Source organism: Convolutriloba macropyga, chromosome 2 (genome assembly GCF_964194025.1).
Source record: "Convolutriloba macropyga chromosome 2, txConMacr16.3, whole genome shotgun sequence".
NCBI classification, from domain to species: Eukaryota; Metazoa; Xenacoelomorpha; order Acoela; family Convolutidae; genus Convolutriloba; species Convolutriloba macropyga.
Genome location: NC_134469.1, coordinates 27,610,273 through 27,635,933, shown reverse-complemented (window position 1 = coordinate 27,635,933; position 25,661 = coordinate 27,610,273). Strand labels below are relative to the sequence as shown.

The 25,661-nt window shown below is 35.5% G+C and overlaps 4 protein-coding genes across 5 annotated transcripts in view; 1 reads left to right on the top strand and 3 right to left on the bottom strand.

Annotated features, from left to right (window-relative positions):
• The window catches only part of LOC142358589 (uncharacterized), a 63,214-nt gene extending 61,051 nt beyond the window's left edge, over nucleotides 1-2,163 (bottom strand). Inside the window, exon 1 of the mRNA XM_075410015.1 lies at nucleotides 1,948-2,163. The gene's annotated coding sequence lies outside the window, so the exon portion shown is untranslated. The remainder of the gene's footprint in view (nucleotides 1-1,947) is intronic.
• A 9,999-nt stretch (nucleotides 2,164-12,162) lies between these two features.
• On the bottom strand, nucleotides 12,163-19,490 carry LOC142358586 (CWF19-like protein 1). Its single transcript, XM_075410011.1, has 2 exons — nucleotides 19,108-19,490; nucleotides 12,163-13,509 (listed from the first exon to the last, which is right to left on the bottom strand). The coding sequence occupies exons 1-2, from the start codon at nucleotides 19,397-19,399 to the stop codon at nucleotides 12,212-12,214; spliced, it is 1,590 nt and encodes a 529-aa protein (XP_075266126.1). The 5' UTR covers nucleotides 19,400-19,490; the 3' UTR covers nucleotides 12,163-12,211.
• A 38-nt stretch (nucleotides 19,491-19,528) lies between these two features.
• LOC142358587 (tripartite motif-containing protein 5-like) lies at nucleotides 19,529-20,799 on the top strand. Its single transcript, XM_075410012.1, has 2 exons — nucleotides 19,529-19,820; nucleotides 20,010-20,799. Exons 1-2 carry the CDS (start codon nucleotides 19,620-19,622, stop codon nucleotides 20,763-20,765), a joined length of 957 nt encoding a protein of 318 aa, XP_075266127.1. The 5' UTR covers nucleotides 19,529-19,619; the 3' UTR covers nucleotides 20,766-20,799.
• On the bottom strand, nucleotides 20,767-25,036 carry LOC142358588 (uncharacterized). Of its 2 annotated transcripts, XM_075410013.1 has the most exons (3): nucleotides 24,554-25,006; nucleotides 24,424-24,492; nucleotides 20,767-21,010 (listed from the first exon to the last, which is right to left on the bottom strand). In XM_075410013.1, the coding sequence occupies exons 1-3, from the start codon at nucleotides 24,947-24,949 to the stop codon at nucleotides 20,783-20,785; spliced, it is 693 nt and encodes a 230-aa protein (XP_075266128.1). In that variant the 5' UTR covers nucleotides 24,950-25,006; the 3' UTR covers nucleotides 20,767-20,782. The 2 variants fall into 2 exon arrangements, with proteins under 2 accessions (XP_075266128.1, XP_075266129.1); XM_075410014.1 differs by lacking the exon at nucleotides 24,424-24,492 and having other exon boundaries at nucleotides 24,554-25,036.
• Nucleotides 25,037-25,661: the final 625 nt, after the last annotated feature.

The window sequence follows — 25,661 nt, the reverse complement described above, 5'->3', positions numbered from 1 at the left end:
AAAATTTTTGAAAGATTATTTTTGAAGTCCTAACAACCATTAAATTCAATAGCTTTTGACAGAAGACAGCAAATACGCTCAGTCACAACTCGATAGAAGAAAAAAGATGTTTGTCATGCATGGGTAATCAATAAGATATCACAATAAGTCTTATGACTCTGAAAACAACAACAAATACAGGCAAAAACCAAAATATCAGTAGAAAAGTGCGAGAAGAAAGTGTCGAAGCCATTTAAACCATAAGCTTTTCTATGAAAACTTTATCTATGATCCATTGAACGTCTTCCCTAAACCAACGGGAGCTATCGAAATTAGAATAATATGGCAAAATTTCAAAAGGATTCAAAAATACGAAAATATCCAAAAATTTTAAAATTGTTTTTGTGAAATCATTTGGCATCAAAGTCATAAAACCAATAGTTAAAACCGCTAAAAATATTAGATTTGGTTGCAGTAGAAAGGAAGGGGATCCTGTCAGTACTGAGACTGACTTACAGTTTACAAAAATAAGTGAATGATCGGTTAATGTCTAAAAAAAATTCGAAAAATTATAAATAAAGTCTTAGCAGTCATTAGCTGTCCAATCAAAGCACTGAATAGCTTCACTAATGCTCATTACGAAACCCATCACACTTTTAGCCATAAAAAACATGTGTGATTCCTTGAAAACATGTTTTTTGTTCATTAGGCGTCATTTTACTGTAAATCAGGTTTATCATTAACCAAACATCGATATGAAGAGTGACCAGTCTCTAGGTGACCTAAAAAATACAAAATTTTCTAAAAAAAAACAGCTCTCAAATAGAATTCGAATTTTTTTTTACAGTAAACTTCCCTATGAGACCAGAACTCGTCTTTTTATGTATATTAGGAATACCTTTTGTGTATTAGGAATACGATATTGATTCCTTTTGTGGCGCGAAATGTAATTTTGAATAAACAATTTTTAAAGAAAACATCATAATTTGAAGAAGAATTACACTAAAAGTGAACGAAATCATACCAAATATGACGTGTTCACACAAAACTTCAATCCTCGATAACTCCTCGAAAAACACGAAATTCAAAAAAAAATCTGTTCAATATCAAATTCTAGGCGGGACGAGATACCGCAAACATCACCAGAAACTGTTTGAGAAAGCAGCTGAACTGAACTAGCAAAATTGTGAAAAAGCACCTAAATGTTGCCTTCGTTAGTATGGTTTCTAATTTAAAGGAGGCCGAGCTCTGAAAGGAGAAAAAATTGACTATTTCTATATTCTAGGGTTACAACGTAACAGTATTACAGCCATCTTCCTTCAATGAGATATATATTTAAACAGATCATGGAGATATGAAAATGCGTTATCTAGATACCATGCAATAATAATAACAATAACAATATTATTGAATTTAACCAAGCTTGGTTTCCCCAACTTCATATACCCCGATTTAGGATGGATTAGCTTTAGTTTTTTTTCAGTTCTGAAATAAACTTCATCCAGAGGGGTTTAACTTGTATCTGAAGTTTACTTGGTTTCCTGTGTCGGAGAGGGGGTTGTAATCGCAGTAAATGTAGAAAATTAGAAAATGTAAATTTAAAGAAGTAATTTTTTTTAATTTAAGCAAAAAATTACCGCTTTCAAACGCCACACGTAAACAAAAAGTTTCGCTTGCGTTGCAACTAGTTTTCCTGCATCCCAAAAACAGGTTATAAACAAAAAACAACTCTCCAAGATTGACCTCAACCCTAGCACATGCAGCATTTTCAGTTGCTCAAGCGTCAACAAACTTATCGACTAAAAATTGCTACGACAATTATCCTCTTCGAGTCGTAAAAAGACAGCGCCTCAATGCATTTCAAAGTAATACATTTTAATGGTGAAAGGTTCTTTAATCTTTGAAAATCAAAAAACCAGATTCAGATTTTCTCAGGAAGTTTTGATTTCTTAGATTAACATTACTAACCGCTCGCCTCTTCTGTCTCCACACACCACAGCTCTCGCCGACTATCTGATCTGCGGGTACACTCCTTCACACGAACCTCACTCTTTCGTACGCACTCGCTACTACTTCGCCGCTTCTACTCTCTCGACGGCCTCTCGTTTGGTTCGCTTCGAGCACCGCTTTCGACTGATAGTGGCTACACGCAACACGGCACAGGGCAGGCCTCCACACAGGCTGGATCTGAAAAAACTCAAGAAATGATCGACAGCTAGAGGTCAAGCCGTCTGAACCGGATTTTTTTCGATAACCATTGGACTAAATTTGTACTTTTTACAATCAACACAATTTTAAACGTATTGTGGGTACACATTTAACTTCAACTAACATTTAACATCAACACGTAATTATAATCAATTCAATATTGAACTTATTATGAAGCTAGACTCGGTTATGTGCGTACACACAATGCTCCGACTCCTTATTCGCAAATTTTAGCTCAGCTTCTTACACGAAGGGGCACAAAGGATGAACTTTTATAGAGCAAATCAATAAGTTAGTGATCCTGAATAATAATTCTGATTTTAGTAAATAGCGCTATAAATGAGTATCAGTGAACAGTATAATAGCATGGACACATCAATTCAAAGGCATACCAAAACGGAAATAGAAAAACGCAAAAATTATCGCCAAAATGTGAACAATTCACTCTTAAATTGCTTACGTGTATGATCTGTTATATTCGCTGATGCAAAATTCAAACAGTTTTAACCATTTTAAAAGAAGTCACAAAGTTAATGCATTCAAAACACAGAAACAGAAATTATATAAATGAAAGTATTTTTTCATCAAATGCCACCTTCTTGTCAATAGTTTTAATACTGTTTTACAGTTTCTCAAACATAAAAAATGAAATTACTCAGAAAACATTTGAAGTAGAAAAAAATAGGACAGCAAACTTCAAAATCCTTGGTATTCTTCAAATTCTATGATTTTTCTATTTAAAACAACTCTAACACCAAAACAGAAGCTACATTTAATATCACTCTACATACTAAAGAGGGCCGTGTTCTGTTGTCAGGGTAGAATGATTAGGCAAAAATCGGAAATTAGATTAAGCAACACATACATATCTACCATTTATGCACAATCATTCGGTGGAAGAATTAATTGCGCATTAATAAAGTTTCAGTTTTAAAAAAAACGTAAAAAAATTTCTTCTTAAAATCGTAAGTCAATCTTCCTGTATTAAAACACATTCTTCATCTCAGGTGCACTTAGCCATTTCAAGTACCATAAAGGACTTCTGCGGACTGAATTTGGCGTAACCAAACTAAACTGACTAAACTCAGTTCAATTCGCTATATCCGCGCAAAACTCACGCATCCTGACAAGTGGGTTCAAGCCCCAGTCATGTACATCAAACTTTATAGCCTTCTCAAAATTATTAATTTCTATTTTTTTGTTTTTATCAGTACAACTTACTTACCTAAAGAAAATGGAAATTACCAATCACAACATCTCCACGAAGCTAGCCAAGTTGGAGATGTTGTGATTGACAATTTCCACTTTCTTTAGATTACTAAGATGTACTGATAAAAACAAAAAGAATAATAATTTTGAGAACGGTAAAAAGTTCGATGTACATGACTGGGGCTCGAAACCACTTGTCAGGATGCGTGAGTTTTGCGCGGAAATAGCGAACTGCACTGAGTTGTCTTCTGTAATGGGACATAATTTATTTTGTCATTTCTTTCAACTGTTTTTCAAAGTGTCAAGAGTAAAGAAAAGAACCCGGTTTGAACAGGGTGGGGTTCGAACCGCCGCGCGAATTTTCGAGAGCGTGTTAGCGCACCGCACTGAGTTCCATGAAGCCATCTATTTTAGTTTACCTTTTGATTCCGAAGCATAAGAAGTTCAGTTCGATGTAATTAAGGCTAAAAAGTAATTATTTGGTAAAATGCTCATAGCATGCTTAGATTTATTAGGCTAAGAAGAAGAAAGCGTAAAAGAAGAGGAAAAAGAAGAAAAATTGGGAAGAGCTGTTATTGATTTCAAGGAATATAAAAAATTAACAAAATTAAGAAGTATTTAGGTAAAAAAACTATGCTGACCTGAAGCAGAACACCACAGAAACCAAACTGAGCCTAGCACCCTACTAGATTTATTTAAATGACTTACTGAAATTGTTATTCTTTTCTTCACATTAGTGGATTATCAAGAAAGAATGAGGTCGCGAGTCCTGATCTTCGTTAGTTGTAAAACCTAATGTAAGAATTGTATCGATAAGGTACCAGAAGCAAAGTGGCTGATCAGAGCTTCGAAATACAAAAGGCCAGATTTATTGATTCCACGTTTGAAAGTTTAACCATTGCACTGTTTCGTTGAAACTCAAAGCTAAATGTTCGATAATAAAACTACCGAGAGGTAAAAGTTTAAGCAAACGGGGAAAAATAGGACTAGGCAAAAGGGGGTTTTAAACCGAAGTTGTAGTAATAAAACAATGTTGAAACTCGTGACAGTTTTCACAACTGTGGTATTGTTTATGCTTTCGTGGTGTCGATTAGAAAAGGTAAACATAATTGAAAGTGAATGAGATCAAAGGAAGCCGCCAACGTAGATCCTGATTACGCGTAAATAGTCTGATAAAAGATATCCCGAGCTTTTGTTTTCTTGCGTTCAGTGATCTGTTGAGCCCCGAATTGATTATGCGAGCGGTTGGCTGAGCTAAAAAAGGCAACAGAATGAAGTTAATAAAGGTTCACACAATTAACTGCTGCGCCAATTTGTTCTGCTTAAACTCCTTACCAAGCAGTTTTTGAGTTCGCTGTAGTGAAGTAACGCCTTAAATGAGAAAACTAAACGAACAGAAGATCAAGAAGAGTTGGAGTCGAACCGTAGTTATAGAACTTCAGCTTCGCCGGTCCTCACAATTGCGCCGCTGGCTAATAACTCGTGCTGTTTTTGTTTGCTGGTCATCTCTTTCACCTGTCGTTTTGACCAGGATTTCAGAATCATATCTAATTGCACTTCTCTTTTTTCCCCGTTTCGTCGTCGGTTTCCATTTTCTGTCAATTCAAAAGATTTCCTCTGATTAGAGTCCTACTTTTGATCCAAGAATACGATTACCAATATTTAATCTGATGAAGAATTTGGACTCGATCCTTGTTTTATATCACAAAATTTTTGAGCTGTCATCTACGCCACGTGTCTATGGTCCACCAGATAGTTTTACAAATAAACGAAGTGGTCAAGAGCACTTTCGTATGAGCTCTGCGGACATTGTCCTTTTTTGTGTATTAGTTCTAATACAGACTTTATATTATTTTTAATTGCGCTGTTTACATAACCCTTCGCTAGTTTAATCTGAATTGCGCAAAACTTAAAAATTAGATAAAGAAACAGTTCCTAAAAAAGTTCCCAATAACAAATAGGATTTACTTAACGATATCAACATCTACTTCTACTCAAACGCGGGCTGCATGTTTGCTATAGTGAGCTAGATACAATATACCACTGTTGTTTTTCAACTTCATTACTACTTGTCACGCATACGCAACAAAATCAATTAAAAACAATAAAACTGGGATTTTGCAATAATATTGTTGGCTCTAATTATATTAAAAGACTTATTATAATCAGAACAGTCTTATTCTATACACAAATCAACTAGTCTGGTTGTAAACACAATACATATTGATCTCAATACAATACTTCATCGGACGTAAAAATTGCGTTCGAAAAAATTTTGAAAGGAAAAATCTTGTGGATACCTTTACTTTCCGAACACGGATATAGATGGATCAAAAATTAAAAAATCTCCTTCGTTAACAGAAAAATTTTACAAAAATTAAAACAAAATTGCGGCAAATGAAAAGAAAGAATAAGCAAAAGGCTTATAAAAAAAGATGAGCATAATAATTGAGAATAAATTGCAAATTTTTTGGAAACCAAAAAATTCTCACCACAAACCAAACATCTTTCCAATTCGTTGTATGGAACTCTTGCTCGGTGTTGATCTAAGTCTACCAAGAAAATCATTTACATTGTCCGATTTGATGTACAAAAATTCCTATTTTCGACAAAACTAGCACAAAATTAGTTTGTTTCCTCCAATTGGGTGATATTAACAAAGAAACGATTTAAACGCAATAAGTTTCATCACTGACAACAGGCGAAAGAAACATATACTTCATAGAATTCAGCTTGAATTCTCGACAATGCCATAAAAGTGAAGTAAAACTCAGCCATAAAAGTGAAGTAAAACTCAGTGACGTAAAATTCAATCCGACAAAGAGGCTCGGTAAGGTGCATCTGCACAATGTTTCGATAAAGCTCATCCACATTTTGACTTAATCGCCTACCAAAAGAGAAAGAGGGGTAGCTCTTAAAACTTCACATACTGTTCGAAAACGAATGTTGCATGAGTAAACGAATAGTTATAAGTTCAAACAACACATTTATTAAATAATGCCAAGATAGGGTGCCGATGAAACCTGCCATTAATAAGATAACAAAGCGACAACCGTAACATTAATTACGAAAAATACTCAACGTATTTTATCTAAAAAAACACTTAAAAACAAAGCCAAAATAGAATCAGGTCGGAATACGTCATAAGAATACTGAATAACAAATAACAACACATACAGGCAAGACTAAAAAATTCAAACAGTTTATAAAAACACTGTTGAAGCCATTAAAACCATGAGGTATGAACTGGAAAATTTCCATGCGTTCACTTAGGCCTCATTTAAAGATCAAAATACCTTCATTTAAAGATCAAGATAGAACTTAGGCCTGTTTTTAAAGGGGCTATGCCAAGGGAAAAAAGGAACCACAAAAACAGATCAGCATCAAAAACTCACAAAATTTGTTCGTCGAAGTCACAAAAGCATCTTTCGTAAACATAAACACACTACAGATTATTGTTTGCTTCACAAACGTTGATGGGACGTTGTCATGAGAACAGGCTACAAGTTGTCAAAAAGATGACCAACCATAAACAACCAACCAACTAACGTCAGACAAACTGCTCTCAAATGACCAGCAAGAAGTTGGCCTGTAGTTTCCAGCTGGGGCTTACGGACGCTAGAATTAGCTGGTGGGGGTCAGGTGATGAGAGGGTAATGTTGGAAGAGCTGGACGAGAGGGGTGCAAATCACTAGAAGGAGGTTGGTGGACAGGAGATGGGTGTAAAGGTCAAAGGTAAAAAATTAAGATAAAGAACCGCCCTTTACACCATGAAATTGCCTCCGCAAAAAGATTTTGGGGAATCGTATAAATAGAGTTTATCAAGACGTTAGGCTCTAAGAGAGCTGCTCAGCCATTTAATGCCTTCCGGGCTTCACCTGTTTACACGGCATCTGAGGTCCGAAAGTCAGAAGGGTCCGACAACAACACTGTCAAGCGAAAAATCGCAGAAGACCACAGAACTTATACAATTGCTTCAAACTTTGTTTGAGGGCAATTAAAAAAGAGGAAGTTCAAAAATACAAGGATATTTTAAAAACAAATTCATTCAAAGTCATAGAGACCATTAGCGATTCAATGAAGATATTAAACCGTTTCACTTAGGAAGCCATTTAGAGCTGTCATTATACAGGATACGTCATACGCCCATTCAAAGAACAACATTAAAAAAAGGAAAATTAAAAAAATGCCGAGAGAAGTGTCAAAGCAATTGAAACCGTAAACTATTCACCTTAAACATTATATGTTATCAATTGAAACAACTCTGAATGCCAATTGGAGCGGTCATAAAAGTTAAAATGCGTCAATTGGCTGAAGAAGAACAAAAAATAAAAACACGCAAACATCCCAACAAACAAAATTTTTATCAAAACTCGTAGTATCAAAGTCAAAAAACTATAGTTAAAACAAAAAATACTTTTAAAAAAAGATTAAACTATTATCCACTTGAAAGAAGATGTAATCTGTCTTTAATAAGATGCAGCTACAAGTTGACCGAATTGAGACAAAGTGACAAAGTTCACTGATATTTTAAAGCAATTATATTCACAAGCGCCTTTAATTATCAACTGAAACCATTAGATAGTTCCACTAAAGCTTTATTCGATAGCCAATTGAACTATTATAAATGAGAATAAATCACAAGATTACAAAGAAAACAACAAATGTAGGGAAAACAAGAATTCCATCAGTCGTAAGTTTGTCGGAGCCATAAAAAACATGAGCTTTGCTCTGAAAACAATTAACTTGTTAATTGGGGTAAACAAATTTTAGAAGTTCAAAGCTACAAAAATCTGTTTAAAAAGCAAAGGGTCTCAGAAAAAAGTATAAAAAGTGTTAAAACTGTCATCGAAAAATTTACGAAAAATTAAAATAAAAGTTTATTGTCAACTATTCAAAATGTGTACGGTATAATGAAATTGTCAGCACTAAGAGATTCCACAGATAGAAGAGCTTAAATTATCTGACACCACACCAAATTCTAAACGCAAGTCTCCAGAATAATTTCGGAACCTGAGATCTGATCTGTCAAACCAAATTCGGAGAAAGTCTCCTCTTACAAAATCTATCAATCAAGGGCTTTTAATAGATCCCATGTCTTCTTCAGGGACATATTAATACATCTTAATTGGCTTAACAAGAGAACCTGGGTAGCGTTTGGCGAGGTTCCCCTATATATAAATCGGATCAATAATACTAATTCAGGAGAGCCGAGGGATGCGATTTCAGGTGAGAATACGATTAGGCGAATAAATTTATATAGCCATTAAGCGAAAATCATGAACCAAAGTTCGGTCGAAATTAGGCTAATAGCAATTAAAACATTTAAAATAGGTACCTCAAAATCCACTTGATGCCATACAGCTATCAAGTGCCCCTAACAGTTGTCTTTACTTGCCAATGACGGTTAAAACTACTTAAAAATGTATTACTGTTTTCAATGCTTTGCATCTCTATTACTCTACTCGGCGTTATCACGACCCATAATTTTGATTTTCAAACAAAGTAACGGGGAAATAATGGTGAATGTTTAAACAATCTATTAATAGCTCTAAATTAAATAATGGAAATTAACCTGCTGGAATAACGGGTTGGAAAGTACATCGTGAAAATGCTCAAAATTCAAAACCTCTGGTCAATTTTTGATTGTATTTAAGCCATTTTTCTACTAAGTCAATTGTTGTACACACTTAATTATAGTATATCATTAGGCGGAAATTGCAGTACCTCCTTTGAGTGTTTTAATTGGTATTCGCCTATTTTCCACAAAACCTGAATTCAGAATTTTCGCCTAATGGTTACAAAAATTCCTTTCGCCTAATTACGTTTTAGCCTAAAATCTTACGCCCATATGATACATCCCTAACAATTCAGCTTCATCGATAATCTTCCACGCACGTTCCATTGAATCAATATTTAAAACCAGAAAAACACAATATCTAACAACAAAGCGCTCATGTTTCAAAGAAAACAGCACTCAATCATTATCAAACACTCTAATTATAAACAGCGAAAAATGTAGATCTGAATGCCTTGATCAATAATTTTGCTTTATCATTTTTTAAAAAATGCAAAAATCGAATTGTGTAAGTGGAGGGGGGGGGGGGCTTAAGTGGCAGAGTGTCAAACTATAAGAACCGACGTTTATACAATAAAAATTTGTCTCTCAGAGTTTCGATAAAACGCATACTTAAAAATTAGTGCGGCGAAAACTTAATGACCTCAGAGTTTTACCTGTTTAATCCACTTTTATGGACAGAAAATTAAAGATTCAGACAACAAAAACTATCTGACGAAAAGTTGTTAGAACAATCGCAGTTAATCGCAGACGAAAAATTACAGCAGTACGAAAGAGCAGCAGAACAAATGCACGAACAAAAAATCACTTAAAATTTGTGAAAAGTTTACAAACTTGAGTCATGAAAAACAAACGTATCAAAGCCTCTCATGGAGAGACTTGAGATTTACTGCCCTTTACTATGTTGGACCATTTGTTTGCCTATTTACCTTTTTCATTCACTGTCATTGCCAAGTAATTATATAACGGCCACTTGAAGTTTTTAAAATTAGGGTTTAATAACAGAATAACATCCAGATTTCAGTAACTTCGAAGCCACTGATTTCTTAAGATGAACATGTTCAAATACGATCGAGGAAAACTTTTCCAACAAAGCTGGCTCCTGAACAAGCAAATCTTTGATGCCAATTTTGTTCGTCAATTGCCTTTGATTGAAGGTCAATTATCTATAAAAGAAAAACAAGGACGCTGATTAATACGCGTTTGCAACCGATTAGCCAGAACCCATACAACATGCAGAAACAAATGACGTCAATGAAACAAATTCAGAGTCGTGTCAGAATTCAGCGGAAAAAGTTCCTCTTTGACTTTTTCACACGTGACCAAATGCTCGTAACTAAAATCAAGGAAAACAACTGATACAAAAAATAACAAAGCACAGGACCGCAACTAAATTCCGATGAAAAGAACGCAGTAACAACACTAATTTCGACACTTTCACGATAACGTCAGCATTTGATTACATTTGACAGCATTTGATTCGATTGTCAACAATTAAGACAAAAAGAAAACGAGAAAAAAAAGTCTGGAGAGAAAAACTCCAGTTTTCAAAGTAGACAATGTTCAAGTTATCCAAATCAATCATATCTTGTTTCACGATATTTATCACCAAAAAATAAATTTGCGGAAAACCCAGAGAAAAATACATCACGAAGAGGTGAAAGAAAACGGGCATATCGCTTGATTTAAAATATTTTTGAAAAATTGGAGCGCTAAAACTAAAAAAAAGTAACCTCATACTAAAACAAGTAATCAAAGTTAAATATCAGTAATTGCTTCATCGTATTTGGTGTATTCATCAAAATAAAAACCAACAAATCAAGTAAACATTCAAAAACTCACTACAATTCAAAAAGTAAATGGTGTCTTAGTGAGGAAGTTCAGCTACAAAGGGAAAACTCTTAGCCGATAAGACTTCATTAAAAACCTGGAGATATGCAATTAATGCGATCAAAAAAAGACAACAAAAAACAAGTCAACAAAAGTTGAGAAAACATAAATATTCGATGAAACCTAAAACCACCAGACCAATTCACTTGTATTCACAAAAAACAGCTGAAAGTTGTCGTCAATGAGATTAATACAAGAGCCAAAACAGATGAATTCCAAAATTTAAAAAAATGAATTACTGTTCCGGAGTGTAACACTTCAAAGGTGATAAAAAGTCTATTCTATTGTCCTCCAACAAAAAAAAGCTCATTGTTGTCTGCTTAGCAAGCCCAATGGTCTCTTCATTAATGAGGCTCATACAATATCACACAATACAAGAGAAAAAATACATTTGCAGCCACATTCGTCTGAACTCATTGTAAATTGAATTACGCCTCTTTAAAAAATCCATTGGTGCATATCAATAACGAGTAACGATTAAATGTTGACTGAAAATGCTACAAAAGCTGGATTAACCCTCTTAAGAGAGCTCAATTTTCCTCTTATTAATCAACCGCATTGATCAGGCCAGAAAAAAAAACAAAACAGGTATAACTAACAACTCGCCAGGCCAAAATTTTACGTGACCCAAAACCAAAATCATAAAACAAACAAGCTGTTCAAATAAAACAATATATATGTTCACTCATACTTTTTGAACCGTCAGTGGGTCTTTTTCTTCACTAATATTTTGATTTCAAACAAATGGAGTGAAAGCCAAAAAAAATCAATCGCTGTCCATTGATCGATTCAAACATCTATGCACCATTAGGTTAAACACAAGCATAAGCTTTAAAAACATTTGGAGAAAATCCAAAAAAAAACTGCAAAAAGAGATGTAAAATTGCCCCACCTTAACAAAAAAAATTATCTCTAATCCGAAAATTTGACCAAACAAAAAAGCCTTCCCAATTTAAAATCAATTTGAAAAGTTTTACGCTTTGAAAATACGCATGCTACTCTCGATGGGTTTCTAATGATGTCACTTATGTCTTTCTACGTCAAATACACTTTCTAGGTCAAATTAACTGGACAAAAAACCAGTTAAGGACAAGTTCCCCCTCACGAAGTGGAGTCTGAACAACTAGAAGATATTGAGCCGCATTATCTTACAATATCAACAATTTTCCTTCATGACGCTTTTAAGCCATGTGAAAACGAAAAAACAGTTGTGCTATTGTACACTCAATGTTGCTGACTGAACTAAAACTTATTTATTTTGTTTCTACAATTTTTCACTGATACATTTACAAAAAAAATTGAATGTAACAATAAATTTCAGAGCTAACAGAAATATCAAAACGACAATCAAATATCAGATGCTGTGTATTCGGCTAAAAATTTGGAAAAGGCGTCTTTGATGCTATTTCTATTTTCCTCTTCCTCTGCCTTAGAAAGAACACAAGACCTCCAATCTGCAGCTCGGGGACAGTTCAGCACTTCTGGGTCGCAGAGGAACTGTCTTCCGAAGTTAATCGGAAAAGTTGAGATTCTCAGAGGGATGAAAAATTCATCACCAGAGGGGAACTCGACGTGAAAATAATTACACTTTTCATTTTTCTCCCACAACATTTTCAACGTGCTCGGAGGTCGAATTGATTCCAAATTAATTCCGTTAATTTTATTCACATGAGAGTGAAAAGCCGTTAATAAATTCTTAGACACAGCTCTGCGAACTGGAACTATTTGGAGAACAAAATGCACTTGCGTGTACGACCGTTCGTAAATAACACAATCTTTTCCCTGCGCTTCGTAAAATTTGAACACCTGTGTCTTCAACATTTCCAAATCAAGCTCCAAATCTTCAGGCAACATGGCTGCACTTTTATGATGATCAACTGGCACGATCAAAACATGGTCAGGGTGTATTGCACCTTTTGCTAAGGCCACGTAAAAAGTACTGTTATCATTTATGTAAACAATCAGATGTTTCTCGCACGCGTCCGTTTTCAAACAAAACCAACATTCACGTTCAATTTGATTGTTAAGGTTTGATCTTCGCCGTTTGCTTTGTGGTCCATTGCCGCTGCTGTTATCGTTGAAACTATCGTCGTTAGAGCTCGACCACCGAAAACTTGCGTTCGTTTGATCTGAGCTCAAAGACGTGTTATAACCCCCGCTGTTCGAATCTGTTCCTTTCAATAGTGCAACCGTGTATGGACATTCAGTTTGAATATCTGCTACCTCTAACTTATTCAAATCTATGCCAAAAAAGTAAGCCCACTTTTGCGAACTTCCAACGTTGGACAACGTTATGAACCTCGTATGATTAGTCTTTTTCATAGCCAAAACATTGTCATTTCTGTAAGGGTGTCGTTGGTGATATTTAGCCAGAGGGTTAGGGCAAAAATGATAACGTGGGCAAACTGCTTTTGCAAGTTTAGATACATTTAGACTAGAAAAGTGCTTCGAATCTAGAGGATCCCCAGTGAAATTGTAGACACCCATTGGAAAGGAAGTTGTTAGTAACAGGTCACATTTGGAGGCTGCAAGTCTGGTCAAGGCGTCATTTAATACTGTTGACATTTCATTGTCATTGTCCCTGTTCACTTCCTCCGTCCAGAAAACAACACCCACTCCAGATGCTGTTTTGAGCCAGTTCAGTCCTTAAACATTCACAAATTGCTCAAAAATTTTCATTTTTCACATCTTAATCAAACTCATTCTAATATAAACGCATATCGTGACTCTCCGCTCGTAACAAGAAACGACAGCAAAATTTCGATACTCTAATTGTATTGAATTTTTTTTGAAGTTGATGGGGTCTGCTCTGTAATTTTTGCCCATCAAAAATTTAAATGAAAGCTGTGAATGGTATTATTACGAAGTCCGTCAAGCATAGATTAATTTAACCGTAGAAGCTAAAAATTCCTTTCATTTCAAGCTGCTTTGAGGTTTGTGTAGAACATTTCAGGCGAATTAAGCTATTTTATTCCAATCTAAATGCTTGAAGTTGTTGGACAAATCAGAAAATTATTTTTTGTCGAAAAACAACAAGATCTTCCTTCTCATTATACATTAAGTTTTACCTCAATACTCCATTGTTTTTTAAAAAAGCAATTTATCAGAAAATCATTATCGAAGCAACTCCGCTTCTAAATTAACATAAACCGGCCAACGTCGGAAAAACTGCTCTCCGAATACAGGCGCGGGAAATCAACTCAGGGGCTGTAGCCTAAAGAAAATTTTCTTTATGCGTGCAAAAATGTCCCACCATGGCGGAATTCGACCCTATGAGCTCCGGCATCATCGGCAGAAGTATTAATCACTCTACTTTGAGGCCCATGTGACCTCCTGTTCTACAATCGTCCTTATTTTAGCAACAAACCTTACTCCGGAGTCCAAGCAATTAAAACTACTCAAAAACGATGACAAAATTGAAGTTACTTTAGAAGTCAGTGTTCTATAACAAAAGCTCAGAAACGGCCGAGCAAAAATTTTGCATACAAAAACCAGCCGGAAGAGTTTGAAAACGACGCGAAGTAAACATTTAGTTAAGCCCCAGCCAGCCACTATAATTAATGAGCCTACTAATTGATTTGAAATTATAAAAGAATAAAGCCAAAAATCATTTCAGGAAAACTATGGGACAAAAAGTGCAACACAAATAATCATCATTAAATAAATCACTAACATATGGCAAAAAAAACAACCAAAAACGATTCATACCGAGAAAAACGAGGAAAGGGAAGGGAAAAAATGAACAAAAAATGTTACAAAACTTTTGACAAAAGTCAGAATGCTACCTCCAGAAAAAAAAATTCCGGGGAAACTTTTCTAACATTCTTTTGCACGACCTACCCAATGCCAGTCAGAAAAACCTTAATCAACAATCTAAGAGAGCATACATTGAGAAATCGGAAAGATCAAAGTTCATATAATTTACATCAGTAAAAATTGCCACGTCAAACCTTGAAGTGTCAAAATAGCTAGAATAGCTCTAGATTAAACAGTTAGCCAGAAAACCTAATGAGTGAAGCTTGATTTCAAAAAATAAGATATGCAACACTTAAAAGACGGAAACGGCTCAAAATTTAATTAAAATTACACCATTTTATTTAACAAACCCTACTCAAAATTAAACTCTATCCAATCGAAAAATCACCTCAACTATTTTAAAAGCTCAGCTCAACTAACAACAACTCCACAGAAGCTATACAAAAACAAATTTTACAGAGACAGGGCAAACGACCAGAAGGGGCAAAAACATCTCAAAATTGCGCCTAAAATTCTAATATTTTGTCAGATGTTCAACAAGTCTTCCAAACTAAATAACACTAAATCAGAGATAATCGAGACAAAACATTTATCTAGTAAAGATGGGTTAAACTAAAAACCTGCTATCTCTCTCTCTCTCTCTCTATCTATCTCTCTAAAAGACATCGTCTAAGAGTAGAAGTCACCGAGCAGGTATCCGTAGACAAAAAATTCTCACTTTTCGTCAATCGATTGTTGAGGGCGATTTGCTAGGTTTAAAATTTTGACGGGTTGACGGTTGTCAGTCATATTGGTGTCATATATAATGCACCTAAAAACTATTGAACTTTAAATTCTTTCGTAATAATATTGAACATTGCACGCCTTACAGATCTTCTGGTTAATTTTACTCGGGTATATCACATGAAGCAGACAAATTTCTTTAACATTATGCGTATTACTGAATTTCAACCGAAAAAAAAAGAGGGGACAACCCTTCAAAAATAATCTTTTATAGTTTTAATTTCTTGAATAGTAATTTCCTATCAAAATAAAATTTAACAAGGAGGCTCGGTAATGTGCGTACGCACAAAATATTCCGACCCCGCTCATCCACATTCTTGATTTAATTGGCTACCAAATGATGAAGATAAAAAACTTTCAAAAATAGAAAAATGGTTCAAAAACCACTAATGGAATACAATTATGCCAAGCAGGAGGGCCGATGAAAATTGAGGACAATACTAAAAATAAAACATTAAACAATAATTACGACCAAAACTCAATGTCTATATTAAAAAATTCATTAAAAAATCGAACTCGCATCAGAAAAAAATTTGAACAAGCAAATTAACATATACTTTATTAGAAAAGGTATGGGACCTGTCCTCAACGCGAATGGGTAACAGGTCGACAAAAAAGAGCCAAGAGCAAAGTTCAAAAAGTTGTTTCTATTTTGGAAAAAATTAAATTTCACAGTAATTAATATCATTAGATATTAACTGAAATCATTAGAATGCTCATATACATCTCCACAGGAAGCAATTGAGACCTGCCATTATCCAGTGTACGTCATAGGACAAATACAGGCAAAAAGAAAAAGTTCAATTCAACTTTGAGCAAAAATGGCAGTGAAGACGTTCAAACAAAAAACTTGAAACTAGGAGCATTAAAAAGTTTAATTGCGCAATATTTCAAATTAATTATTTCCTACCATTAATGTTATTCTTTAAAGAGAAAACAAAAATCCTTTGAATATACAAATATAAAAATGTCAAACATTTTATCAAATCTCAGAGTGAGAGTAGTAACAACGCCTAGAAAGAAATGGTTGAAATTGAAGATCAAAACATTGCTTGCTGGAAACGATTGATGAGTTGTCTCGACAGACTAAGCAGCAAATCAACCGAAAAACAAATTTTTAAAAATGGCGGAGCTCAAAAATCCAAATAAGTTTTTGAAAACAAATACTTCCAAAACTCATAACAGACAAAAGATTTCAACGAGGAGATAGATTAGGTTGCAACAAATCAGGCAACCAATTAGGCCTGTTATCAATGAGACTAATTCACGATGCTACAAAATAAAAAAAATAAATACAGGTAGAAGCCAAAATTTCAAACAACTTAACGACACTACCGCGTTCACGGCCTTTTAATTGAAAGAACATCACTGGCTTCTCATCTGAACATCAACTTGTCATCTGAACATCGACGCTGTCATTTCTATGCAGTCCTTTTGTAAGGATATAAAAGGACTGCGTAGAAATGACAACAAAAAGAAACACAAAAATTGAACAGTATAGGGATCTCGAAAATTTTTTATCTCGAAAACTAAATGGTCAAAGCGATCGGTCAAAACATAACCAACCGAACAAATAACGTTTGAATCAACAAAAAACTTTAGACTTCTTACTAGTGAGATTGAGGTACAGGGTGACAAAAATAAAAGCAAAAGGAAGACACTTGAAAAATCTCACTTGAAAAAGTTGATTTGAAAGTCCATAAAACAAATAGCTACAACTTGAAATTATTAAATAGGTTCAGTTATACATGCTGCGAAAGCAACTGAAATCTACCATTCTCAGGTATATGTCGTAAAACAACAAAAAGACAAACAGAGGCAAAAAATTTTTTAAAACCACTCAATTTTGCGAGAGAACTTAGCCCAAAGCAACAAAATACTCAAAAAACCAATAACAATTTCAGAAACAATTTTTTTTAAGCTGTACAATTTCCCAACTAAGCTTCTCTTCAATTCAACCTGTCAAAATGGTGATAATTCGACAAGGAAACAAAATAAACTTAGAAAATGTGCAATTATTCTCAAAAACCGAAACAAAAATAAAAACTCATAGTATCAAAACCAATAAAACATTAGCCAATTATAAAACCGTTACAGGCCTAATTGACAACTGATAGGACACGTCTTTTGGCATGTTTTTACTGACACTATGCCAGAAGTTGAGAGAAAAAAGATTAAATAGTGGCAAAGTTCAAAATATCATCGACATTTCCTTAAAAAAAAATACAGTCATAAGAAACAATAGATATCAACTGAAATCATTGTCTAGTCTCACTTGTACCTCATTAAAAGCTAATTGGATCCTTGATTGGGGAGACAAGTCTTTAGACTACAAAAAATATAATAGAAGGCAAAAGAAAAAAGTCCGTAAAATTTTATGAAAACAATTGCTCAGAAAAACCATGAGAATTCTGAAATCATATATAATCATTGGGCCTCATTTTTTGTAAATAATAACTGTCAATAATTGAGCCCTGATTTTAATTTCAGTAATTTACATAAAAACTAAATGCACAATCAATTTTAAAAAAAGGCCGCGCCCAAATAAAATCTAAAGATTTTTTACCGTAAGGATCCATAGTGAGATCAAGATCAGCCCTGATAAGGCTGTTTAAATTTGCAAAAAACTGGCAAAATTACAATTCCAGAAGACTCTGAAAGCCAGCGGGAGTAAAACTAGCTCTATGTTTGAGCCTACGAAGAATATGACCGCAGTTTAAGGGTGTCTACTTCAAGCGAAATTAAAGAAAGTGGGCTAAACAGCATATTTGGTCCTATTTTTGACGAAAAGAGTGAATTTTGGAAAATTTAGCATAAATTCTAGCCAAAAATTTTGGATCGGACCATTCAGCAACCATCCTCTATCTTTAAAGACAAAATCAATAACACTACCGTTAACAATTTGAACATTTTAGCAAAATTGACGAAAATTTGATTAAAAATACGGGAAATGTGAACAAAAACAACGGATATCGTCTGCTATTCACAAAACTTTAACCTCAATAACTCCCTGCAAAAAGAAAATCAAAAAAGTCTTTTTAATTCAAAATTCTACGCCGGGCGGTCTTTCTAATGACACCGTTCACAACTCTACGATGATTATATCGGTCAGCCAAAATTGACTGAACAAAAAAACTCATTTGAGTGTATAGTTCCTCCTCCCACTAAAGTGGGTCGAAACAAAAAATTATGACGAACGTTGTTTGCCGAGTAAGGGGCGGCAAATTTTCGAACCCACATCAACAAACGCAGATTTTGCAAACACACACACACAAACGCAACCAACGAAGCACACACACACATGCACGTACACACACGTACGCACAAAACCACACACGCAAGCACACGCACATCTACACACACACACACACGCACACACACACGTACAAAAACACGCAAGCACACCCACGCGCACACACACATCCACACGCGCAGGCACACACACACACAAACTCACACACACATTATACACATATAATGCACGGACGCGCACACACACACACAATGTTCACATACACGGAAACACATGCCATCCGTCACCACACACACACACACATTCACACAATGTACAGTCACACGAACACTTACGCACGCATAAAGCATATGTATTTTTGGTGAGTAATTACATATCAATGCTTTCGATTTTAAGTTTGAGAAACCCTGAGGCTCAAACTATCATTTTAATGTACGCTCCTGTTAATTACCTGTCGAGATATGAATGTTATCGCCAATCTGCTCCTTATTCTCGCCAACACTTGCAACTTCTTTCGATGACATAAGAACATTGATTGGACATTGCAATTTGTTACCCTCATTTGATACGGCATCTACCAGTTGTGAGGTTATTGGAAATCTGTCACTGAAAAATTCACCAACAACGAATACTTCTAAATTCTTCACTTTCTCAGCAGCTTTGTTGATTTTTGAAAATGCCTTTCTGAAGTCACCTCTTACATTGCAAAGTACAAGCACAAACACTTCGTCTTTTCGTTCCATTTAGGCCAGCAAACAAGTCAGAACAAATACACACCAATGTACACAATTGTACAGATACACTATCTGAAATTAAATTTTGATGCTTGCAGCTTTTGTTCTGATTTAACATGTGACTGTAAAAAGTAAAGCCGTGAACTTTGCAAACATTTGCATAATCGTAACTTGAATAGCTATCTGTACTTTATAAACTTATCACGCCAATTTTGTAACAAAACTAACAATGGAGATCGAAAAAAGCGACGAAAAGATCGAGAGAATAACGGTGTCAAATTTGAAATGTGACATTTGCTTGGAGATTAAACTGAGCCCAGTGGCATTACCCTGTGGTCATTCGTTTTGTGGCACTCCGAGAGACTGTTTGGAGGGTTTGTTCATACCTGCCGGGTACCCCAGATGCGCGATATGCAGAAAACTATTCAAGGTAACATCAAATTAATCTTTCTGAAAAATCGAAAATAGAAATTCAGTAAGCATTTAAAAACCATAATACAATGCGATCATTAGATTAATTAAACGGTCTTGAATTTTTTACTAGATGCGGAATAATTTATCTGCTGATTACCGACCAATTGTTCAAAATGGATTGAACTGAATCACTTTTCTCCTTCAGGTTACCCGTGATCAATTGAAACCCCTGTATGGACTTCGGGAGTTCTTTGAAGAGGTCAATGAAGTTCATGCTTCTCGGAAAAAGGAGAACCCAATTGAGAAAGACAGCAACAAGAACTACTGTCGCAAGCACGAAGATCAGGAACTCGAGTTCTTTTGCTACGAATGCTGCCGAGAAATTTGCGGTCTCTGTTGGGATTCAGATCATGGCGATGTTAAAAGTCACTTGGTACAGCGGATTGACTATGCAAAACAGCGGATCTTAGTAAACATATTGGAGAATGTCAACATTGAGACACGGACGCAAGAGGTTCACGACAGAATCGCGTCCGTTCAAGGAACCATATTGCTGTTAGAAGACCTAATGAGAAGCATGACACGTGAATACACGTCACTTGTTCAGGAGTTAATAACATGCGAAGATGTAGCAAAACTTGATGAGAAAGAGCGCGATATAATGCTGTCTCAGTCTAAATTCGACGCAGAGAACGAACTACAAAAGCAAATAATCGGTCTTCGAAAATCAATAACTGACAGTCGGATATCAGAGAAAGAAAAGGCTATAAGTTACGAGGTTTGGACACGAATCGCAAAACTTGACGGTGAAGTAATCGAGGACAACAAGTCTACCAGTATGAAGCCAACGCAAAAACTTAGCGGCTATTTTAATAATATGATGCAGAAGGTTAAGTCATCATTAACTGATAATCAGAACACTTCAACTCCGCTAGGGGGCGAAGACATGCTACCTCTGTAAATTGAAAGTAACAAAATTTATTTCTTAGATATTAGTTCACTGAATAGAATCTTATTCGTATGCAGCTCAAGAGGATCAATATATCTTTCCCATTTCAACAAATCGTTGGAGTAGTCGATTGTAAATTTGACACCCTCTGGTAATGTTGATTTAAGCAGTGTCATTAGAATAGGCATAGTCACGGCTGGCAAGGTTTCCATTGAAATTATGCGGGCATACTCGGGCACTTCTATTACGTCAGTGACCTGAAAAACATTTCATCTAAATTGTGCCATCGTGAAATCAAAACAATCACATCAATTAACTTTTGACACTAAGTCATTTCAAATATTTATTTATTTAGCAGTTAGCAAAATTTTTGCGCGCCTGAATTTTCGCTTCGTTAAGTCAATTTTCGTCAAACAAAATATTTTACAGAAACAAAATATCATCGCAAAACTTTAAGCAGATTTCCCGAGAAACTAAGCTCACAACAAACTCCGAGCTTATCAGCAAAGAAAAGAAGTTCACTTTATACTCGAAATAAGCAGGTAAAACTCTTAAAAGACAATACTTGATACAGCAATTAAGGCATGTGCAAAACTCGTCAAAAAATGCAGTCATCATTTTCTTTTTGGAGCCTACGAAAGCTCTTGAAACACTTGCATGTGTACAAATCAGCTAATGGAACACCTTCGCATAGAGCCTAGAACCACATGCCTCACTGAAACGTCAGGAACAGCACATAGCAAAAAAAACAATACCGCTCACGCAAGACTCTGTAGCACAGAATGTTGAAATATACGTCTAAAGTTTGTCAATAACTTCTCTTTGTTCTGAGACAAAATTTTCGACTTCGACTATCACTTTTTCGAACCTCAAATTGATACCTACTTTCTGTACAAATTTTGGTTTATGATTAACATGAATGCTGGTTGGCTCTAGTGTATGGTGATTTTGTGACTCATTCAAATTTTGATGAATTGGAGAAAGAATGTATAAGAGTAAACAAAACATCAGTTAAGAACGACGCAGTGTTGAAAGAAACAACGCGTGGTGATCAATACGTTTATATATGTGATCAATTCGGCAAACAGCTAAATGTAGACTTTAATTTCCATGACTTCACTAAAAATACCTTTAATGTCAGGCCAACTCGAAGGCCCAAGCACCAACGTAAACTTGAGTCTCGTTTTAAATTTTCGTTTTCCCTCAATTGGTTGTTTTTCTTGTGATATATTTGAATTACCCTTAAAGAACCACTTCACTAATTTTAGAGCCAAATAAACCCCCTAAAAATAGGACCAAAGATTGCGAGGTTTAGCGTGAATTTGAGCAGATAATTACTATTTTGAAAATTATTACTTTCTACATTTCTAAAAACTCTTTATTTGAGTTACTTCTTGATGAAAACAAAGCTATTCTGGTGACTGCTTCACATTTTTGGTTAACTGAAATAAACATTCAACTGCGGGCCAGTTGATAGCTTAAAATAGAAAGTCGGGTGAATCACGAATAATCACCCGGAAAATAAAAATCAGCTTTTTGCTTTGATAAAAATCCTAGACTTTTGTTGCTCTGTTCTCAAGTATCCAATATTTGACCGACTCTGCAAAATTCCAATTAAATCATTTTACAAATTAACTCGGGGATGTGGATTAGCGTAAAAGCCGCAAAAAATGAAGAAACATTTTATTTTTAATTTTGTTTCTCGTGAATTAAAAAAGTTATCATGTTTAGTTCAAAAATGCATCCGTTGAGTCAAACAGTACCCGAAAGAGACCCCAATTTGCACACAAAATAATTTATTCAATAAGCCAGAGAAACCAGCAAAAAGGACAACGGGAGTTGATTGTTATTCCTGAAATAGATCTTTACTTGTTGAGCTCACAATCACAACTTAATAATTATGTTAGTAGTTCTCCGGGGTCAGAGGATTGATTCCGGTGAGTATAGTACAAAATATAGTTAAACAAGATTGTTTCAATTTCTCCATTAGAATTGCAATAACTGCAGAGAAAATATATGCAAAGTCTAAGAGCATGAATCAATGCTTGGGTACTTTCCGTCATATATAGGTGAAATCTTCTCCTTATGCTCAACTGATGATGTTGCAAAAGGAAAATTTTCAAATAAAAAACGTCAATACTATAAGATAACAGTCTGATGTTGGAATATATAGTACCATATGAAAGGCAGGGTAAATAGCAGCCTGTTTCAGTCCGCGAGATCTTAGGTGCTGAGCTTATTTTAGAGCGTGCAACAAAAATTAAATCCAACGAAAAATGAATTTCGTGTCAGCGCCAAACTCACGGAAAAATTTCACGGATGCGATAGCCAACATCCGAACGCACGTCTTACCGTCGTTCTTCGACTCTCCGGTGTCTCAATCGGCGCGGCGATTGTGTTCGCTTCCAACCCGGGAGGGCGGACTTAACATCAAGAATATTAGATTACGAAACAGTACGCCGCGTCGCTGACAGCATGCACTCCTCTTGAAGATGAGGATCGCGCAAATGCGCATCTCACCCAACAACGCATAACGCACGACCAAGGAGACTCGAACTGGCTCATCACTCTACCGCTTAAACGTTATGGTTTCACGCTAACGAAGTCCGAATTTAGAGACGGGCTTTGCATTTGATATAACATCGAGGCCCATTAATTGTCTATATGGTTTAAAGCTTACCCTATCACATGCTCTCCACTGTGAGAAAGATGAGTATACACAAATGCGACATAACGAGATCCGAGACACCTTTGCTAAGATCATGCATGACGTTTGCTATGATGTCGACGCTGAGATGACTCTTCAGTTGCTTCAAAGCGAGACCTTTAAACACATAACTACTAGCACTGCTGAAAACGCACAACTAGACATTAAAACGAATGGCCTGTGGGGGTCCAGGATCAGCCGTTATTTCTTCGGCGTGAAGATATTTAACCCACTCGCCAAGTCATGCCCGATAAACTCCGTAGAAGCTTACAAATATCATGAGTCGTTAAGTGCCTCAAGTATAAGCGACGAATACCTTCGTTTTTTCTGCATGGAGGCGCAGGACCGTCCGCAACACTCACTATAAAACAACTAGCTAGCAAAATTACTGAAAAGAAACGAATCATACTCGGACGCAATAACATACATACGAACGAGAATAAGTTTTGCTCTCCTGCGCAGCGGTATCATATGCCTCAGAAGGTGTCGTGGTTCCAAACGGCCACCTGATATTAATAGTTCATGCAGTGCCATAGTGCGGGAGGGCAGACTAGATTCATAACAAATTAGTTTATATAGAAATTCAATTCTCATGACGCAGCTTTAAAGAGTTATAGTGCCTTGTCTGTAAAATTATATACAATGTAGTGATGTCTCATAGTAGGGGACCACTACCCGTACATTGTATTGTCCTGCGCGGCTTAAGAGCAAACCCCTATTTAATTTATCTATTACAACTTTCAAAAAAATTATTATTTTAGAGCTTCTCTTAGACGACTAATAAGATTCAAAGTGAGACTTTCGAAGTAAACTGCTCAGATCACGCAAAAATCAAGCAGTCAAGCGTGAAAAAAGTCATATCACTCATACGCATAAAGAATCGCATAAGCCAGACTAATACAACCCACCGAAATGTTAGTAACATCGCTGGAAAGCAATTAATTAATTTAAAAGCGACAGTACCTTTTCATTAAGATTGTTGATGTTGTTCATACTCAGCACGCGGTGAGGTATTGGATAGACATCGGTTACCTGTTACAAGACATCCGGTTCCAAAAATTAGTTATAATGAAGACAAAAAAGTTAGACCCACCTCAAAGCGCAGCTCTGTAAGCCTTTTAGCCATAAACTTTTCGAAAGCTTCCACTCGCTGTAGATCAAATGACATTAGCCTAATAAACACATTTTTAAAAACAGGCAATGATTCATCGAACAATTCGTCAAAAATACGACTATCTAGATGAGAGCGATCCATAATATTCTCTTCGTAAAGTTTCTGAAGAGCATTCTCCTGAATTGCAGGGTTATATCTGGAGTCCAAATCAGCCATTGATTTCTTTTTCTTCTTTTTGCCTCTTAATTGAGCAACTGCAAAGTTGGGGGTCGACAAAAGTTCGCAGCCGCGAACAGATGCAAAAAATTTTGGATAGAAAATACGCAAGTTGATGACTTTCAACTTGACAGAAGCTGATGACAAGATCCAACTCATCACATCTAGAATGTACCATCCAATTAGCAGAGAGAAAAAACAATAACAATTACTGTGATAAAGACTAAATTTATGTTTCATACCTTTATCACGAATTCCTTGAACATTGTAACATTAACCAAAAACAAAATCCATTCAATGCATGATATACAATGCATGAATGGTGATCATTCTTTACGATTGGTGATCATTCTTCATGAAGTTCCGTCTGTTCATGGGAAAGACTTGAATTATTAATGTAATGTCTAATAAATTTAAAATAACATGAAATAAACAGAAAGAACACACTGAATGACAATGAATGCGAGAAGAGCGAAAGCAAATGATAAGAATTTTAATGTGCGCGCAGCAGCACCAACCATGAAAAGAATAAGTTATCTATGATATGGTTTTGGAACATGCAGCTTGGTTTCAGTCTTTGGAGGTCAACATGAGGTCATTTAAAGGTCGTTTTGGCATTGAATGCGAAGACTGTGTCTATCATTAGAGGTCATATGGTTGCAATTAATTGAAAATTTGAGATAACTAGGATCTCTTTTCTACGTTGAAAGTTTCTATGCTGATGTCATCTGGCGTTTTGGACTTTTGACCTCTACATCCAAGAATGCATAATAGTGCTCTTTAGAAGACTGAAGCTGACACGGGTACGGATAAAATTAATGACTTCTGGGTATCGTTCCTTTGACTTTGGGCTATGAGGGAAGGAATGCGT

Excerpts from the sequence above, each read along its gene's own strand:
- LOC142358586 (XM_075410011.1), bottom strand. The coding sequence starts at position 19,399 with ATGGAACGAAAAGACGAAGTGTTTGTGCTTGTACTTTGCAATGTAAGA. Across the intron at positions 13,510-19,107 it reads TAACATTCATATCTCGACAG|GACTGAACTGGCTCAAAACA; the intron begins GTAATTAACAGG and ends TGAATGTTTAAG.
- LOC142358587 (XM_075410012.1), top strand. The coding sequence starts at position 19,620 with ATGGAGATCGAAAAAAGCGACGAAAAGATCGAGAGAATAACGGTGTCA. Across the intron at positions 19,821-20,009 it reads TATGCAGAAAACTATTCAAG|GTTACCCGTGATCAATTGAA; the intron begins GTAACATCAAAT and ends TTTCTCCTTCAG.
- LOC142358588 (XM_075410014.1), bottom strand. The coding sequence starts at position 25,030 with ATGAAACATAAATTTAGTCTTTATCACAGTAATTGTTATTGTTTTTTC. Across the intron at positions 21,011-24,553 it reads TTACAGAGCTGCGCTTTGAG|GTCACTGACGTAATAGAAGT; the intron begins GTGGGTCTAACT and ends AATGTTTTTCAG.